General features: G+C 42.2%; 2 protein-coding genes across 2 annotated transcripts; one reads left to right on the top strand and one right to left on the bottom strand.

Moving 5' to 3' along the window:
• Window positions 1-1,089: 1,089 nt before the first annotated feature.
• On the bottom strand, window positions 1,090-8,281 carry tmem38a (transmembrane protein 38A). Its single transcript, XM_063495260.1, has 6 exons — window positions 7,720-8,281; window positions 4,501-4,657; window positions 4,044-4,228; window positions 3,051-3,138; window positions 2,405-2,522; window positions 1,090-1,797 (listed from the first exon to the last, which is right to left on the bottom strand). The coding sequence occupies exons 1-6, from the start codon at window positions 7,841-7,843 to the stop codon at window positions 1,591-1,593; spliced, it is 879 nt and encodes a 292-aa protein (XP_063351330.1). The 5' UTR covers window positions 7,844-8,281; the 3' UTR covers window positions 1,090-1,590.
• Window positions 8,282-9,043: 762 nt separating this feature from the next.
• On the top strand, window positions 9,044-14,419 carry smim7 (small integral membrane protein 7). The gene is made up of 5 exons (XM_063495397.1): window positions 9,044-9,144; window positions 9,365-9,406; window positions 9,498-9,550; window positions 9,676-9,766; window positions 13,922-14,419. The coding sequence occupies exons 1-5, from the start codon at window positions 9,119-9,121 to the stop codon at window positions 13,935-13,937; spliced, it is 228 nt and encodes a 75-aa protein (XP_063351467.1). The 5' UTR covers window positions 9,044-9,118; the 3' UTR covers window positions 13,938-14,419.
• The last annotated feature ends 560 nt before the right edge of the window (window positions 14,420-14,979 follow it).

Genomic DNA, 14,979 nt, shown 5'->3' with positions numbered 1-14,979 from the left:
TAAAGCTCGAGTTGATCTGCGAGTTGATCACTTGTACAGTTGTCTATGGGGCTTTGCCACCAGAGAGGAAATTCACTTTCATAGTAAAAAGACCATTTCACTGTATACTGTGTTATTTCAAAATATATGCTGAGGACAGTTTACTTGAAGCCTGACTGTGTCACATCCTTACATATGTAACATCGAAAACCTAAAATGCTTCTTGTTACCTCCTAAAGACCGGGTAAAAAGATGGATGTAGCTTCCAGAAAAGTGAAGCCGATGTCTAAGTACCTCATCTGCTGGCAGTAAAATATATCTACATCTAGAACACTTGCTATCTGACCTCAGTAAACACTTCACAGACCGTTTTATGGGCTCAGTCGCTAGTTTCATGTCCCATTAAATAAACTGTGAAGTACATTTTAGCTTCAACAGCCAGGGATCAGACCCCCAGGGCAGGCCCCATGGGCTGAGGCCCCTTCTACCACAGACTCTCCTTCAGGCTCCCTCCACGGGACTGGCTCTGGGATCGATCCCAGTAACCCTATGACCAAAAGGACTGGTCCTTTGGTTTTCCTTTTTTCAGAGGGATCACCTGAACACCTAGGATGTCTCCAGGGTGATCTGGGTTTGTCCTTCCAAGCAGAAGACCCGTGATAGACCCAGGATGATACAGCTGATGTCCTTGTGTTGTTCATGGATCAACACTGCATCTGACCAAGTTCATTGTTATTTTGTCGTAGCTTTACAACTTGGAAAAAAAATCCTGCTGATGGCCATTTAGGAAAAAAATACAAAAAGGGATTGGTTAGGGTTTGGGGTTAGGTTGTGATTGTGGTTAAGGTTAAGGTTACTGGGCTACAGTTTGGGTTACGGTTATGGTTTAGTGTGTGATGTGATGGTGTCTCCATCTGCCACCAGACCTGGATAAGATAGATGGATTTCATGGTCATTATTAGAGTCAGAACATGCAGATCCACTTGTGCATTAAGTGGAGACAAAATCAGCTTTACATTCAATGGCCAGCAGGGGTGACTCTTCTGGTTGAAGAAAAACTGACAAAGAGAACAGACAACACACGAATGGCACAGACACCACACAGACACCATGTTTCTCCTGATTTTATTGAAAGATATTAATTTGCTTTCATTTCAGTGTAAAAATCATCCGTGTTCTTTCACATAATGCTTTATTCACATTAGAATTTCAGATTAAGCTTCAAATTACTTAAAATTTTCTGCTGCTTCCTTCATGAAAATAAGAATTGGTGAACTAAAAGAAAACCACTTGCTCCTGGTAACAACTACTGATGAGGAACGAAAGCTGTCCTAAGGGCACGCTGCAGCCCCTGACCGTGGATCGCCACACAGTGTTGCACAGATGCAGATGTTCACAGACACATAAATAAGTAGGTTTCAAAGGTCCAGGTTGGGTGTGAAGCTTTTGCTGTGGTATTTACAGAGTCCTCGGGTGATGTCAAATGTCGAAAGCACCATGTTGCTCTAATAGAAAGGCTCTCACTTGGCAAAACATCAAACATCATCAAACTGCCCCTCGTCTTAGAAAGGAATGGGAAGTCCGATCGTTTCGGCAGTGAAGCACGGCGCTCTACTCAGCTTTCTTGACCTTCCTCTTGCGAGCACCTTCGCTCAGATCCTCCTTGGTCTTGAGAGGTGAAGATGGAGCACCTGCAGGAGGAGGATGATGGTGGTCCTCCTCACCACCAGCCAGTGGAGAGCCGAACAGCAGGTGGCAGATCCAGGACTCAATGAGAGCAAAGGGGGAGCCGTGAGAGTGCCGGGCGGTCATCACCACCTGAGAGGAGAGAAGAGTCTGATGAAATTCTGTTCAGTGTTCCCCCGGTGTTTCTGCTCTACAGTAATCTGTGTTGTTTATTTAAACCCTCAGTTTGCTTCTGTTCTTTGTCGGGTTCTCCCTTTTGCTTTGTGTTCCTTCATTGTGCCTAGTTGGTGTTATTTTATTTCTTTAAGTTCAGCAATAAAGCAGCCTTAGAGTTTATCCCACATGTTTCAGAATTATTAAGTGAAAAGTTCCAACGGAAAAAACTAACCACATAATACGAAAAAATGTTAATTTTACATTTAATCTGTATTATTTTTGCTGGTTAAAAATGTATTGTGCAATTTATCACACTGATCAAGTGTGCCAAAGGTTAAGTGTTTCAAATATGATACACTTGATGTTACAGGTAAAAGATCTCCTGTGATCAATAACACCTACATTCAATGTATTTCACTTTAAAACCAACAGGTTAGTTGTGTATTTCCCATAAACCCTGATTTGTGTAGTACAAAACATGTTTCATCAGTCCAACGAAGCAAAAGTGAGTGTTTTGACACAGTGCAGATGTGTTCACAGAGGTGGATGGTTCTGAGTTCAGCCATTGAATTGCTGATCGTACCTTGCTTGTGGCCATGAAGAGGGTGAAGATGAGGATAAGGGTGCTCTTGGACACTGGCAGCCAGTGGGCCTCCTGCATGGTGAAGAGGATGGCACCGTAGAGGCTGGCTTTGGTTGGGCTGTAGAAAGAAAAACACAAACTGGTGGTAAAACGAACGCTGGCAGCAAAAACAGAGAGCAAAAAGGGCTGGAGTGGAGGCTGGAGCAAAGCCTGCTATTTAATTTGAATTCAACTCTTATTTGACACTGTGTAAGTGGCTGCTTTCTGCTGTTACATTATTTCACAAGGGGTCACCTCAGCAGATTGGAGCACATTTTTGATTTGGCACAGGTTTTACGCCCTGACTGCGTTTTCATCCAGGCTTGGGGAAGTCACTAGGACTACACTACCTTGTGACCCCTAAGTCTCAGTTTGTGTCTAAAGTGGGGGATATTTCACATGTAAAGCAAACAGGTTACCCACTCACCATGGAATCATGGTGTTTAGAGTGTCCTTTTTAGGTCCCACCACCAGAGGGCACCAGAAATCAGAACATGTTTAGAGCGCCACATGAATGACTTTAGCAAACTCAGCGTTATGTGCAGTTCAGCTTTAGGTTTTGTGTTTGAGGAGACACTGATCATTGTATTTTCCCCGCCAGACTTACAATGACATGTTGAGGATCTCGTTGGTCTCGGGTCTCCACACACCACGCAGCAGCTGCTCAAAATTGGACATGAGAGCCACTCCAGATCCTGTGAGGATAAAAATAGAAAGAAGGATTTAAAAAAAGTCTATGTTGTGAGTCACTGCTCTTATCTGACTTCAGCTTCTTACGCCCATTTTCAACAAGGACGCCTGCAGGGCCTCCTTATTGTAACTGGGACAGGAGGCTTTCATGATAAAGAGCCAAAGTAGAAATGCGGTTTAACGTTTTGCACAACCTCATCTGTCAGGCTTTGCTCCTTTTTTAAATAGAAGCATGCCATTTTTTCTTTCTTTCTTTGGCAGGTTCATGTCTGGAAAAGATTTTAGACCAGAATGAATCCACACCTAACATTTGATACGCAGCTTTTCTAGCTATTGGGCAGCTGTGATTGGATATTACAAAAAATACAAAAAAAAGGAGTTGCTGGAACCTCTTCTTCAGACTGTGCACAGTTTATCTACTAAAATAGTTTCCCGACCCTTTTTAAACACATAATAAATCTCTGTTTCCACACAGGATCCAAAGGTTGGCTCGGAAAACATGGCCCACATTACGGTTAACCACAAAACACAACCCTAGCTATGATCCTGTTACACTGGACATTTACTCCTGAGTGAATTATTTATCACATTAGTGAAAACCACTTGAGCCTGGAGTTTTCAAGGCACAGTTGCCTTGGTGGTAATCCATCCACAGAGGCAAGCACAAGTACAACTAATGCATGTTTAAATCATGCGGCTGATGATCCAACAGCCACAGTAACAAAGACTGTAGATGCATCGAGTATGTGTATCTATGTATGTGTCACTAAATTAGTACCAAAGAGTTGGCAATTGCCATGACTCACTTACAGACTAGTTTATTCCTCACAAGCGTAATTGCCTTTCCATCACAATGTAAACATTGGTGATTTAGGGACTATACATGCACCAAAAGCCCTGTCACACCGACCTTTGACATATCCAACGATCACCATGATGAAGAAGCCGTGGTGGTAGGCGTGGTGGGCGTGGTGAACCCCTGCGGCGATCTTACGAGTGCGCACAACTTCCTTCAGGGCGACCAACACCAGCTTGATGGGCAAGAAACTCACACATTTGTAGAAGAGGTTCAGCGGGCAGTAAAAGATGAGGTACCTGCAATTGAGATTGACAACCTTTGTGAGTTTATTCCTCAACAAATATAAAACATTACTTTTTTTTATTCCTGTTACATATAAATCTCCTCCCTGTGAATAAAATAAATGGATAAAACCACTCTGTGCGTTTGGTTTCCTGACCACGCTGCAACTTTAACTCATTATCCTTGATGTCTAATGGAAGAGACAGATCTTTGTATCATAAATGTCATCTTGAAAGTTAAATAAAAGCACGAGTGATGAGCAAACTGGTTCTGGGGGTTTTCTCACCAGACAGCTGAGGCCAGCAGGATGTGGCTGTTGTGCTGGAAATAGTCGACGGGGCTGCTTCCAAGCATGATGTCTGCCAGGATGTAACTACCAAAGCAGTAGAGCATGGCGCAGAGCCAGGAGGCCACGGGACTCCTGCGAGAAACTTCCACTGAGCCTGCAACACAGAGGACGAGCTGTCAGAAGGGTGTGAAGATCAAAACATCACAGCAGCTGGTCAATGAGTGCTCTCAGTGTGCGCATGAAGCTGATGATGATGATGATGTGTTCTGGGCTTTTATTAAAGAGTCAGATGCTGCTCATTCTTCTGTTTTCTCCAAGATTATACAAACAGAAAAACTTAACAAAATCCTCCAAAAACTTAAGCAACTCACCAACTAAAGTAACTATTAGATCAGTCAGGTGATTTATCTACAAACAGTTTATATATTTGATTGGAAGTCAATAGTTTTCTTTAGAGAAAGAGGAAAATTATTCAACTTTGGCGACTCCTGGTGGTGGTAAAAAAAATACAGTCATTATTTATCCTTTTTTATCTGTTTGTAAATGTAATAAAAATGATGTTGATTGATCAGTTGATTGATCGATCGAATGCTTTGCAAAAAGTCTGTGACAATAATACTTGTTATAATTGTCAAGTGAGAAAAACGTGGAGGCTGTGTTGCACCACCCCCTGCTCCTCTAAAACACTCAAAGAGTTTTTACCCTCAGTCAATGTGAAACAATAACTTTGAGTAAAATACCACTGAAATGTATAAAATCAAAGGTTTATTTATTCAAATAAAGGAAAATGTGCTTAGTATAAACCGAATGCATACCAGTCAAATAAATGTCATGTGAGCAAATTCCTGATTCCTTATGTAAAATGTGCATATAATTAAATTAATTAAAGTCAGCACTTTGGGCAGAATGTTAACTTATTAACTATATTAATCTTTGATAATTTCTGCCAGCTCCTACAGACCTAACTGTTACCAGCAGCCTGCAAATGCTAATATCAGTGGATCCCGTGTGTGCTGTATCTTTGTGCACACCCAGTTTATCATTCCAGGTCACGCCCTGATAGTACACATCTTTATCATCGGTCAATGTTGACTCAGGATAACTACAGTCACTTTTGAGTTGACATATGGCTGCTTTGCTTAAGGACACAGACTAGAGCGGCTCTTTGTAATATACTGAATGCATATATCTTAAAAGATGCTACAAAGAAAGCCTGCATGACAAACAGTCATGTTGTGGACTCACGTGGTGTATCCATGTGAGTGGCAGCAAGGCAAGCGCCAATTAAACTTTAAAACTCTGCGAACTGACACCGTCATAAGTTTTCCACATTTTCTAAATCAGTGTCCAGTGTTCAGTACGCTGCAGCTAAAAATGTTTCTGCTTCATGTTGTGCTACAGCTGATGAAGCTGGTGAAGCAATGGGACAAAGGCAAAACTAGGTGCCCAATTGATTTCAAAGAAGAAAAGGAAGTTAGACATGGCATGCACGCAGGAGGTGCAACAAGAAAACAGATGCAGTTATAAGTAAGAAATACAAAAGTGGAAAAATTGCAAACGTGTGACCACACAAAAGGTTACATGTATCCAGTTTTGAGACTGTACGCACATTTCGTGCGGGACAGAGCCTCGACGGCGTTACAGCATTGTTACAGTAAGTCGAGATGTGAGTGCAAATCTCCACCAACAGGTGGGTGGGGGTGTAGTGGTTCAACCGGCCCTCAATTTGAAGGCAACCTGATCCTGAGAAATATTGCCCTATAAATACATCGTGCTCACTGGCCTCTCCTGTATGCAACTTTGACAGGCCACTCGTGACCTCTGACCCTACACTTCTCTCTCCTTTCTCCTGTCACATAAACCGAAAAAAGAAAAAAGCTCAAAGTTCTGGTGCAATTTTAGGCTCTCTGCTCAGACATGTGCAGGATAATTGTAACTGCAATGTGATATTGTGGGAGCCACAGCAGGACTCATTTGACTGTGAAATTGCATGCATGAAAATAAGGCAAGCTTTACAGTTGAAGTCGGCCTGGCTGGTACTTTCTAACTTTAAAATGCACACAAACTGCAGTCCCTCTGTTTTGGCTGCCTTTTATGTTTTTGTAGTATGTTTCTTTACTCCACACATTGCAGTCTTTTGGCCAGTACATCTCGACCCTGTACCAGCTGGGAGATTCCCTGATCTACCTTATAACGAATACATATAAAACTTTGGTCCCTCAACAACAGACTTTTAACAAGATGCTGACTTCACTAAACTTGATAAAAGCATTTATATCAATTAACTTTATCCAAGTAGTTGGTCTAAAACAGGCTTCCAAGTGGCCTACAGCTGTGCTTATGTGACGAGTGACTCCTCCAGCTGAGGAAAATGTGAGAGATGATGCATTTGTTCTGATCATGCTGTGAAAACAGTTTTAAATGGGCTCAATGGGCATGGAAGGCTTCTTTTTAAACTTATTATGAGGGTGAGATGCATTTTGTGCTCCTTTCAACAAGACCAAACCATCATATCAATATCACAGTGCGTGTTTTACTCTGTGGAGAGGTGAATGTGTTATTTCAAAGAATACACGCACACATTCCCAGGGACAAGTGAAGCCCAAGTGTGCAGCAAAGGTGGCGGGGGAGTTGGCTCTGGAGGTCCTACTGACCGTCTATTTCAGGCCCTTCTATTTATTGCTTAAGTCACTGGTATGCACAGGCCTCAGGTTTCATCCTCCTCGGGCTCTGTTACTCAAAGGAGTTAAATCTTAATGGAAAAAAATGGGCTTTAACCAAAGCTGGGGGGTTTAATCTACTCCAGTGATTTCCTAAAGGAGGTCAGGCTGCTGCAGCAACGCACATTCCCTCACATAAAGCAAAGCAGAGCTGCAGAGCTGCTGCTGGAGTTTATGTAACAGGTCATTCTTTATAAGGACTAAACAGATAACTGCAAGAGAAAGTCCTTGTAAGGGTATTTAGGCAAAGTATGAGCTAAATGTAATACAAATAAAGCCTTCAGTTCACAATGAAATTACACATCATGCAAGTCATAGACTTTCTCGCATCATTCGTTACTTCCTGGTTAAATTCCAGTCACAGGTGTATAAAACGTACTGTTCTGGATATATTTTACTTAACAGCCTGTGGACTGTTGCACAAACAGCACGCAGACTTATATTCTAACATATTTATGACATGAATAATAAGCAGAAAAGTGTCAAGCACACTCACCTGGCTCATATTTGAGGTAGAGGATGGACACGATGTAGTAAGCGAGATCAAACACGGGAAACATTCCCATTTTGGAGAAAGCTTGGGCAATATCGCCCAAATTAAGAACTGTCAGCACGTCCATGTTGCCGGTCTGAGCTGCGTTTCTGTTTTATTCCGACTGCGCAGTCTGGATCGGAAGACCCCCCAAAACCCGGTCCGCCGACTGTCCGCCACAGCAAGCCCCCCCCTGGTCTCGACTGTGAAAGCCTGTGACACTCAAGCCCTCCTATTAATACCACTCATCTCCACGGCCTCTGCATCATCATCATCATCATCTGCGCTCAGTGCCAGCTGCTCCGCTTTTTCAGGCGACCTTTCAGGCGCTTCAGCTGAAAAACAAAAGGCTTGCTCTGCTGTCTTCATCGAGATCTTCGCTCAGCCGAGCCATAAGACGCTGCTGGGGGTTTACTGCAGCTCTGAGACACAGCAGGAGGGAAAATAAATATATAAAAATAAACCGTCAAGGCTTCATATCAACAAATATTTATTCACTCGTTCATGAAAACACCCACAATCCTGATCTGATCCTGGAGCCGTTCTGACTCACAGCCAGATGATGCTTTAATTAATCCCAACATTGTTCACACTCATCGGGAATGCAGAGATGTCGAGGTGAACGTAATAATAATAATAAGTAAATCAAGATTTCAAGTATGTATTTTTTAATGGTTTTTAATTTATTATTCTCTGTATTTGCTTTAAATTCCCACGAAAATGGATGTAGTGCTTACTCTCTCCAAAAAGGGGAGCCAAAGACATTCGAAAAAAGCTCCTTTCACCAAAACAAAAACACCCAAAAGAACCTACGAAGTTCGAGAGCTACCAAAGAAATGATTTATCCCACTAGGAAGGAACAGAAAAAACAATAACATACATACCTGTCACAAGGTAGAAGCTGCAATCAGTTTTTGACAAAGTGGCTTTTATATATCTCTTACTTGCCCAGATAAAAGGTCACAATGACGTCAAAAATGTATTTTTAAAGAGAGATCTGACCTAGAGGGCAGCAGAAAAATGTCAACAAATACAACAACAGTTCTATAAACATATTTTAATTGGCTAACTGTGTGTGGTCGTTTTTAAAGTGCTTGAGTGCTTATAAATCTCTTTATAACCTCTTTATAAATCCTGTTCACTAAAGTCTATTTAAACATAAGACATTACACATAAAAAATACACTGAAACATTGAAAATCAATTTTGGCAGACGATCAGTGTTTGGTAAGGTTGCACCTTACAGTCTAAACCCAGGGAATAACAACACTTCGTATTTCTCAGGATACCGGATTTGTATTGGTCACATTTCTGATTACGTGCCGAACGCGGAACTGAGGCGCTTCTGATGTGATTTGATCAAGATGATCGGGGATCTGTTGATATTCGGGTAATTTATCGAGTCGTGTGGCAGATGTCACACGGAATCACATCTTGTATTGAGATAATCAGTTCTCTATGTGTCTTTCTGTGTCGCTGTGTAATTTTGTGTCAGTCAGGTAGCCGTGTGTGGCGTAAAATGACAAGCTAACTAGCTTGGTGCTAATGCCAGCTCAGCAGCTAATACGCTGTTACCTGACAACCAAACTCTCCGTGTTTGTGCTCTGCAGGACTTTACTGGTGAATGCAGGGGCTGTGCTGAACTTCAAGCTGTGAGTGTTGTACTCAGTCATTGCTTTAGGTTTGTGTGTTAGCAGAATGAGCAGAGACAGTTGAAGGTTAACTGTGGGTGTCTTCTTTCAGCAAAAGGAAGGAGTCGCAGGGATTTGGAGATGACTCTGGATCACCAACAACAGGTGTGTGTGTGTGTGTGTGTGAGTGTGTGTGAGAGAGAGAGAGAGTGTGTGTGTGTGTGTGTGTGTGTGTGTGTGTGTGTGTGTGTGTGTAGTATTGCCACAAAGATTAACAGTCTATCTTTCAGGGGACAACATCAGAGAGTTTCTGCTCAGCCTGCGGTACTTCCGGATCTTCATTGCATTGTGGAACATCTTCATCATGTTCTGCATGATCCTGTGAGTAAGACTGTGTTAGTCGATGCTGATGAACCAGATGCAGTTTATTGAGAGGCACTTAATTACTTGTGCTGTGGGCTTTAGCTACTTTTATCCTAGTGTTTGTTTCATAGGGCAGCATGATGGTGGGTTCAATACGTGGAGAACGTAGAGTTTGCGCGTTCTCTCCATGCTTGCATGGGTTCTCACTGTGTACTCCAGCTTTTCCCCCACAGTAAATGGACTAGTAGTTACATAACACCCTTCTACTCAGCTAGGGACTTGGAGCTCAAGTCCTTTCTCTTGTAAGTCTTATTCACCTAGTCACTCACAAATTTATACTTTTATTTACGACTAAAGGCTTTCTAAAATTCTGACACTCTCACATCGTTAGCAGCTCGCGATTCAGTATCTTACTCATGTGATAGACAACCACCACCATAGCTGCACAAAGACATGCATGGGTTTGGTGAATTGGTGACTCTAAATCGGCCTAAAAGGTGAACACCAGTGTGAATGTCTGTCTCTCAGCGTTAGCCTTGCAATAGATTAGCAACCTTTCCGGGGTGTACCCTGCCAACCTTATGACAGCTGGGATAGACTCCAGCTGCTGAATTGGGCACTGACTTGGATAAGCATAGGAAGATGCATAGATATTTGTGCTCCAAATATGAGAAGGTGCTGAAGACTGATGTTGAGCCACATAAGCTTTCTTTGTGGCACAGATTCCAATTGTTGCCAGAAACCTAGACCAGTGACAATAATGGTTGTCACGACAAAAAAGTCAGAAGTTTTGAGTTTGGTCTTCTTGTGGGATTAGATTTTTTTTAATTTATTTATTTATTTTGTTAATTGAGGTTTTTTGACACCATTTCACGTATCAAAAAGAAATCCCAGAAAGTTCATTTCGTTCATTTGGACGTTGCTTTTTCAGTGGGACAAACAGTTTCGTTGCTCATCAAAGTAATTTTTTTCACTCTTTCTGAACTTTGTAAACAGTACATTTTCTCAGTAACAGGAAGAACTCTAAGCACCAAGCCAAAGTGTCTGCTCTTGGAACTCTGTTCCCGTTTCACATATTTCACATACAAGAGGCAGAAACACGGGTCTGCAGTGAAATCCCCGAAAGGAACAAAGTGGAGAAATAAAGGGCTCTGTTATTGTATCCTGGAACACTGTTGAGTAATTGGTTCAGGTATGTGGATTATACGTGGGTGGAAAAATCAAATTTCACGATGTACCACAAAGCATTTCTCACATTATCAAGTTCACCAGGGAGGAAATGAAAAATGGCAGGCTAGCTTTCTTAGACTCTCAAATTGCCATTAGTAATGGGGGACATTTAAAAGTCGACGTGTACTTTAAATCAACGCACACGGATCAGTATTTCATTCTTGACTCTCGTTCTCCATTAAAACACAAACTGGGTGTCATCAGGACACTACAACACAGAGCGAACACCATCATCACACAGACCGGCTTGGGAATCTGAAGGTCATCGTATCGAAATGGCCCTGAGGGAATGTGGTTGTCCCAGCTGGACATTTGTCAAAGCTGGGAAGGCGCCTAAAAATAGCTGCAGGCAATTCAGGAGAGAAGGACAGTCACTACCTAAGCAAAAACCTTTACGTGGAAAGGAAGAGACCATCTCTGAATCCAGGAGGAGGCCCAGGGGTACATCTTTCACCACTCTGGAGCTGTTACTGTTACAGCTACAGCATTTTACCAGTGCTGTAGCTCTAATAGTGTGTTGCAGCTACTCCCCAACTCTCTGGCCATTAATCAACGGTCATGACAATTTGCATATGATCATGCAATAAAACTGACCTCGTGAGCCATTGCTAGGCAATGGTGCTACTCCTAAAAGCTTAACAAAAGAAGGCAGCTGAAGTTTGTCAAGACTTTTCCCCTCTCAGTCAAGAGGGCACTTCAGTTCTAAAAACAAAAGGTGGAGGAGTCGCAGATATTTAAACCCCTAGATCACAGGTGTCGAACTCCAGGCCTCGAGGGCCGGTGTCCTGCAGGTTTTAGATGTGTCCTTGAACCAACACAGCTGATTGAAATGGCTAAACGACTTCCTCAGCATGTCTTGAAGTTCTCCAGAGGCTGGTAATGAAATAATCATTTGATTCAGGTGTGTTGACCCAGGGTGAGATCTAAAACCTGCAGGACACCGGCCCTCGAGGCCTGGAGTCCGACACCCCTGCCCTAGATTGTCCCTTAGGAGGTGGCCGTTGACACTATTGATCATGTGCGTCATCACATCACAAGGTTTGAGAAAAAAAAAGGCTGGGTGAAACCACTCTGACACCTTGCCCCGCCCTACCATGAAAGCTATTGAGGTCAACTGAGACAAGGTGTGAACGGGGGTAGATGCACCTGGGAAGGATAATCAAAACTGCATTGTAGGTGGCTGATAGCTGCTGTCATTGTCACCACCTCTGTTAAGTGATGGTCGTTCACAGTGGACATACATGGCCTCTCCTAAAGTTGTTTCTGTTCATCTGGACGTAGCGTTTTCAGTGGGAGAAACGTTTCGTTACTCTTCCAAGTGACTTCTTCAGTCTCAACTGACTGCAGGTTTCCCCAATCTTATAAACAGTACATTTGCATAATGACTGAAACCAGCCCAGTGAAGGAACAATGGACTTGGAGGTCAGTTTCTTCATCGCGATTATGCAAATTCTCATGACCACTGATCAACAACCCCTGATCAAACACCACTGATCAATGGCCATGAGTACCATTCACCATTCACTATGGCGAGTTGGGGAATGGCTGTAATCACAGCATTGTAAGATGGCGAAAGATGTACCCTTAGGCCCCCTCCTCAATTCAGAGATGGTCTTTCTCTTTTCACGTAAATGGCCTCCTTGACTCTGCGCTCAAACCAACGTTCCTCCCTGTCCAGGATGTGTACATCCTCATCATTGACATGGCCTCCTTTATTCCTCTCTCAAACCAGTTGTCTTCTTTGTCCAAAGTGTGAACATTGGCATCCTCGAAAGAGTGACCTTTGTCCTTTAGGTATAGATTTACAGCTGAGTCCTGTCCTGTTGAGGTGACTCTTCTATGGTGTGCCATGCATAGATTATATACTTAGGTCTTCACCTTTTGTTTTTAGAACTGAAGAACCCTCTTGGATGAGAGGTGTAACATCTTCACAAACTTAGTCCGGTTGCCTTGTTTTTCAACCAGTTAAGACTACTGTGACCTGAATTACTGAGAACGTTTCTCCTTCTGAAAATGCAAGTCCATGTGAACAAAATCAACTTTCTGGGATACCGTATTAGTTTTCACTGACACATATAAATGCATTATGTTTGGGGAGGATATTTAAGGATTATGCCATATTTGCTTTTAAAGGTAAAATACAGTCGTGGGGTAGCAGTAGGCTGCAGACATGAGTCAGCACCTTCAAGTGTTTTTCAAGTTAAACATTATAACAAGAAAAAAATGTGACTGTTGCTGCCAGTGAAGTCTTACTGCTTTGAAGGGGGGTAAAGTAATCCAGAAGCCAATTCTTTACAAGTGGGAGCAGAAGAAACTTCTTACAATTCACATTATTAGTCTGAGTCTCCAGTCTGGACAAACACTGAACAACCAGAGCTTGGTGTGAAGAAACTTGAATTTGGTGTCTAAAGGATGAAGCCGTGGACCCAATCTGAGAACACTTCAGACACGTGTTTATATCAGTCAGTGTTTCTGGGGATCTCTGATGACCATGTCTAACTTTGTTATTACCACGGTTTTTTCTTATGTGCCAAGGTACCAAACAAATTGCCTCAGAATGCTTTCATAAACATGATGATGGGTTCCCCAATCCCCAGATCTAAATCCAGTGGTGCACCTTTAGGATGTGGTCAATCAGGAGCATAACGCCGTGATTGCACAGCTGTTAAATCAACACAGAATATGTGATGCAGTCATGTAAACATGGACCAGGAGTCCTTTTGTAACAACTTGTATAATTCATGAGTCCATCTGAGAGTGAATGAAGTCCCAACTCAGCATTACTGAGGTTTTCCCTATAAAGCTTGATGAATGTGCTGTCCTGTCTTTTTTGTGTGTGTGTAAATCAAAAGTTTTTATGCCCTTTAGATGTGCGCTGCTTCTCCTGAAATTAGTAGACGTGTGCTGCTGTTCTAACTAGCCAAATGTCTTCAATCTGCACAGATTGTTTGGATCATGATCGTGTGTGGCCAGTGGACTTCCTCCAAGATGCTTCCCTTTCCAGATGGATGCTGTCAGCTTCTCCTTAATGTCCTTTTTCTGTTTCTTTGACCCTTTTACTAGTAATTATACTCCTTTTGGTTTACAACCCTTTGTGCTGTACAGGAATTTATGAATGGCTGTATTTATTCTTCTCTTGTTACATTTTTATTTTTATTGATTTTTCTTTAAGTGTAACACCTTTGCTGGAAACGTGTGGTTTTGTAGTTAGTGGTAAAGGAACACCAGAAACATTGTTTTATTCCTTTTTCCTGCACAGACTCAGTTCATCCAGATTCCACAGAAAAATCTGCATCTGATTTGTGAGTTATAAATAGGATTATTTTACTCACTTATGTGTTTGTTTTCAACTTCTTAGGGGGAAAAATTGTGCTATTTTCTTTATTCTGCAGCACATGTGCTGTAATTAAATGTATATTCACTGTAAATGTGACCCTATTCTTAATAAAAAATAAAGTTTTATTATCAAATATGTTCTGTCTTTTGAAAGAAGGGAAGTCAAAAAAGGCAATGTGATTTTCTGGGCTATATTCTGGGAAGCCTTGGGTCTTGATGTACATGTGGGTTAGTTTAACATGCTGCACCTGCCTAAACATTGTTCCAGACCACCTGCATCCAGTCAACAGTATTCCCTGATTGCAGCGGCCTCTCTCAGCAGGATCATGTGTCCTGCTGCACTGCAGAATTTGTTCATGAGTAGTTTACCACAGATAAAGAGTTCAAGGTCTTGTCCTGGCCTTCAAACCCGCCCATATCTCAGTTTGAGCATCTGTAAGGGGTATGGGAAATACAAGTCAGGTTTCAGCTACAAAACAGAGCAGCATAATATTCATTCACTGGCATCTTCATTAGACACAACTAAGAGGCTTGTTAAAGCAGCCAGTCACATTGCAGAAACATAATGCAATCAATGCAGCGCAAATAATCTGTTGTTACAACCAAGATATACAGAAGAGCATCCCTGAACACACGTCAAACCTTGAAGCAGATGGGCTACAGCA

Source organism: Pelmatolapia mariae, linkage group LG15 (genome assembly GCF_036321145.2).
Source record: "Pelmatolapia mariae isolate MD_Pm_ZW linkage group LG15, Pm_UMD_F_2, whole genome shotgun sequence".
Taxonomy (NCBI): domain Eukaryota; kingdom Metazoa; phylum Chordata; class Actinopteri; order Cichliformes; family Cichlidae; genus Pelmatolapia; species Pelmatolapia mariae.
Note: the sequence above shows the minus strand (reverse complement) of the source record. Positions and strands in the feature narration are given on the sequence as shown.